This window comes from Telopea speciosissima, chromosome 6, assembly GCF_018873765.1.
Source record: "Telopea speciosissima isolate NSW1024214 ecotype Mountain lineage chromosome 6, Tspe_v1, whole genome shotgun sequence".
Classification (NCBI taxonomy): domain Eukaryota; kingdom Viridiplantae; phylum Streptophyta; class Magnoliopsida; order Proteales; family Proteaceae; genus Telopea; species Telopea speciosissima.
In genome coordinates this window covers 34287069-34291032 of record NC_057921.1, presented here as the reverse complement: position 1 = coordinate 34291032, position 3964 = coordinate 34287069, and the positions used below count along the sequence as shown (strand labels likewise).

At 40.5% G+C, this 3964-nt stretch overlaps 1 protein-coding gene across 1 annotated transcript; it reads right to left on the bottom strand.

The window, feature by feature from the left end:
- Positions 1-462: 462 nt before the first annotated feature.
- LOC122665661 lies at positions 463-3429 on the bottom strand. Its single transcript, XM_043861812.1, has 3 exons — positions 3146-3429; positions 1494-1623; positions 463-612 (listed from the first exon to the last, which is right to left on the bottom strand). The coding sequence occupies exons 1-3, from the start codon at positions 3427-3429 to the stop codon at positions 463-465; spliced, it is 564 nt and encodes a 187-aa protein (XP_043717747.1).
- Positions 3430-3964: the final 535 nt, after the last annotated feature.

The window sequence follows — 3964 nt, the reverse complement described above, 5'->3', positions numbered from 1 at the left end:
CAGAATCACTATTTCTTGAGTCAAAGCCTCTGGAGCTTTAAAATTCTTCAACTTAAATTGCTTCTGTTTTGGAGATACCAAAGAGGGGACATAAAAACTGGTATGAGTTAAACCCATGAGCCTTATGTAGTTGCACCCTGGCGCCTCTGATACTTCCATCTTGGTCTTCATCCAATGACAGTCCCACTAGATTTCTTGAGCATTCCTCTTATTCAGGTAATCCTTCCAATCTTGGATTTTATGAAATTCTTGAGTTTCCCTTCTCGTTTGATAGTGTATAGGTTGGAGATGAGGACATGGGATTGGTTCCACCAACCTTAACTTCTCTATTAGCCACATCTGGAAAACTGCTGGAGACCCATAAAAGAAGTCTGTTTCATATTTCTGAGAATGGCACATGATATCGAATCCTTTAAAAGTCTCTGCCAATATTGTAGGAACGATGTCGCATCCTTCTTCAAGTTACTTAACAACTTCTGCAATCATTGGAGACATGTCTTTTCCTGCAGTTGTCAAGAGGTATTTCCCAATCATACAAAAGAGATATGCATTCTTTCTGCATTGAACCCGACCTTCTTCTTCAGCTCTGTTGTTGCTGAAGATTTTCACTACCTTCAACATATCCACTTTGTCATAATTGAGAATTTGCTTTATCTCTCTCTTGTTCATGATGAAGAAACCTTCTAGAATTTTGAGAAGTTGTTCCTTTTGCATGATCGGGAGTAATAGTCTTCCATGAGGAGATGTTAACATGCAAGCCCAAAATTCTTCAGCAATTGGGGCTATATTGATTTTTCCAAAATGGAAGATATGCAATTAAGGATCCCAACATTTATATGCTTCTCGGAGTAGATCATGATGAAGCTTGAAACATCTAATTCTCCCAAGTATTGGCAACTTGATGTCATCCAATAATGTAGGACCATTCATACGGAGGGTCCATTGATGTAATTGTTCATCCAACCCTTCTTTCTTCGGTCCTCGCATAATACCTGCATTAAGAATCCTGTTAGTACCCTGGACATTAGTAAGTCTTCAGTTAGTAACCAGCCCCTAGTAACCCTAGGTACACTATAGGTCAAAAGAATGGATTTTGAAGGCCAAATGGCGAGATCTACCATATTTATAGGGGATGCCGATTGGCAGGGTTACGGAATGGACGAACACATTACCCTCTTCTTTTTTTTCTTTTTGTGAGACCGCACTCGCACATGCCGAGTTGCCTACGTATCCCTTGAGAGGAATCAGGTCGAACATAGTTCAAGACGATCAAAGAGTTTAGACGAAGTATTTCTTTAGTTGATCCAAGTGTTGACCAATCCTCGAAGATCTTCTCCATCAAGGTCAATGAGATGTACTGCTTTGCCTGACAATATTGCTTTTACCTTGTAAGGACCACTCCAATTGGGTCAGAATTTTCCTCTTGGGTCATGTATCAGGGCCCTTTGCTCTCTCAAAACCAAATCTCCCTCTTCAATATTCTGAGGGCGTACCCCTTTGTTGAATGCTCTAGCCATCCTTTGCTGATATTTCTGGAGGTTATCCATAGCTTTCATTCTCTTTTCATCCAAGAGATTGAGTGCTTCATATCTAGATCTCATCCATTCTCCTTCTGGTAGTTGACTGTCAAACAGTACTCGAAGGGAATGAATATGAATTTCCATAGGTAAAACGGCCTCTACCCCACATACTAAAGAATACGAAGTTACCCGAGTTGAGGTCCGAATTGATGTCCGGTAAGCCCATAAAGCTAATGGAAGCTTCTCGGGCCAGTCATTGTGTGCATTTGCCATCTTCTGCAATATGACTTCCACATTTTTGCTAGTTGCTTCCACTGCTCCATTGGTTTGAGGCCTATAGGTAGTGGACTTATGCCTTTTTATGCCATATTTGGTACAAAGCTCTGCCACCTTTCCTCAGAAATGCAAGCCTTGATCCGAAATCAATTGTTGAGGTACACCATATCTGCAGATGATATTTTCTTTTATGAACTTTGCTACCTTAGCAGTGGTTAGGACCACATAAGATTGAACCTCCACCCACTTTGTAAAATAGTCGATAGCGACTAATACGAACTCATGACCATTAGAAGCGTTTCGTTTATCTTCCCAATCACGTCAATTCCCCAAGTAGAAAATGGCCATGGGGCATTTAGCGAATGCAACTCTGTAGGAGGAATGTCTATGATATTGGCAAATATCTGACATTGGTGGCATCTCTTAACAAAAGTAGCACAGTCAGCTTCCATTGTTGCCTAATAATACCCCATTCTGAGGATCTTCTTAGCGAGCATCTTTGCATTCATATGCGGTTTGCAAATTCCTTGATGAATTTCTTCCATAACAATCTGAGTTTGTTCCTTATCTACGCATAGCAATTGAATGCCATCGTAAGACCTTTTATACAGCAGGCTTCCTTGGAGAATGAATTGAGTAGCATATTTTTGCAAGTGCTTTTTCTTTCCCTCTGTGAAGTATTCAGGGTACTTCCTTTCTTTGATATAATCAATTACCGATGCATACCAGAGCCTTCCATCCTCCATGAGTAGATTAACTGGCTCTCCGTAAGCTGGGCCCTTCTTTTTTCAACAAAAAAAGTCGGATTTTAGCTTGAGGATCACATTCTACCATGGAGGCTAGAGTAGCCAAGGCATCCGCAAACCGATTGCTATCTCTGGGTAAATATTCGAAAGAGATTTTTTTGAAATATTTAGCCATCTGCTCCAAATGTACTTGATAAGACTTTAATTTTTCATCTCTAGTCTTCCATTTCCTTTGGGTTTGACAGATCACGATCGAGGAATCTCCGAAGACTTTAATCCTTTCTACTCCCACAGATAATGCTATTTCCAGACCCATGGCACAAGCTTCATATTCTGTAATGTTATTGGTGCAACTGAACTCCAGACGGAAGGCCATTGGTAAGTAGAGGCCTTCTGGGGTTACAAGTAACACTCCTGCCCCAAACCCTTTTTGATTTGCAGCTCCATCGAAATACAACTGCCATTCTTCTTCTTAGCCTTCTTACAAAACACAAGTCTTCATCTGGGAAGGAATCCTCTGTTGGTCATGGATCTGACCCTATAGGATGTGCTGCTAAGTGATTTGAGATTGCTCGCCCTTTTATGGATTTTTGATTGACATACGTTATGTCAAATTCTGACAGTAACAATAGCCATCTGGCCATCCTTCTAGTCAATGCTGGCTTCTCAAAAAGATATTTGATTGGATCCATCCTTGAAACAAGCTTGATAGGATGTGAGATCATGTAATGTCTCAATCTTTTAGTCACCCAGACTAAAGAGGTACAGGTCTTCTCCATTGGAGTATAGCGGGTTTCGTACTCTTGCAATTTCCTGCTTAAGTAGTAGATTGCATGTTCTTCTCCATCAATTTGGTCAATCTGAGCCATCATTGATCCTATCGACATTTCCTACGTTCTAGGCTTAAAGCTCATTACTAATGAACCTCCCGTCCTTTCTTTTTGTTTTCATTTTAGTCTTTCTGTTTCCAGAGGGACGAGTGGTTGAATCATGTAGTTCTTAAGCTTTCCTTTGCTCCATACTGTAGTTGGAAGAAGTATGAAATATCCCTAAAGTTGAGAAAGAGTAGTTGGTGGAATAGGCCTTTCTCTTCCTCTTCGACAGTAGAATCAAACTCTTTGTTTGGGATCTACTAGTTCTTTGATTGGATCTGCTTCCGTCTGAGCCTGTTCTCTCGCTGGAAACTTTTTTGATGAAGGGAAATGACCTACAAGGCCAATTACAAGTGATTGTTGCAATGTTTTTGTACTCGTTCACCCAATACTGGAGGGCGAGTATAGGGGGATGGACCAAATACTCCTTGATTTTCATGAAAGCATCCTGACATTTATCATTCCATTCCTTGGATTCCTTCTTTCTCAGGAGTTTGAAAATCGATCCACACACAGTTAAGTGAGATATGAATCTGCTAATGTATTACAT

What these genes read in the sequence shown, in the direction of transcription:
- LOC122665661 (XM_043861812.1), bottom strand. Translation starts at nt 3,429, where the DNA reads ATGTCGATAGGATCAATGATGGCTCAGATTGACCAAATTGATGGAGAA. An exon ending in CTGTCAGAATTTGACATAAC is followed by an intron (nt 1,624 to 3,145) that starts GTATGTCAATCA and finishes ACTGTTTGACAG; the next exon opens with TCAACTACCAGAAGGAGAAT. An exon ending in CTAGAGCATTCAACAAAGGG is followed by an intron (nt 613 to 1,493) that starts GTACGCCCTCAG and finishes GATATGTTGAAG; the next exon opens with GTAGTGAAAATCTTCAGCAA.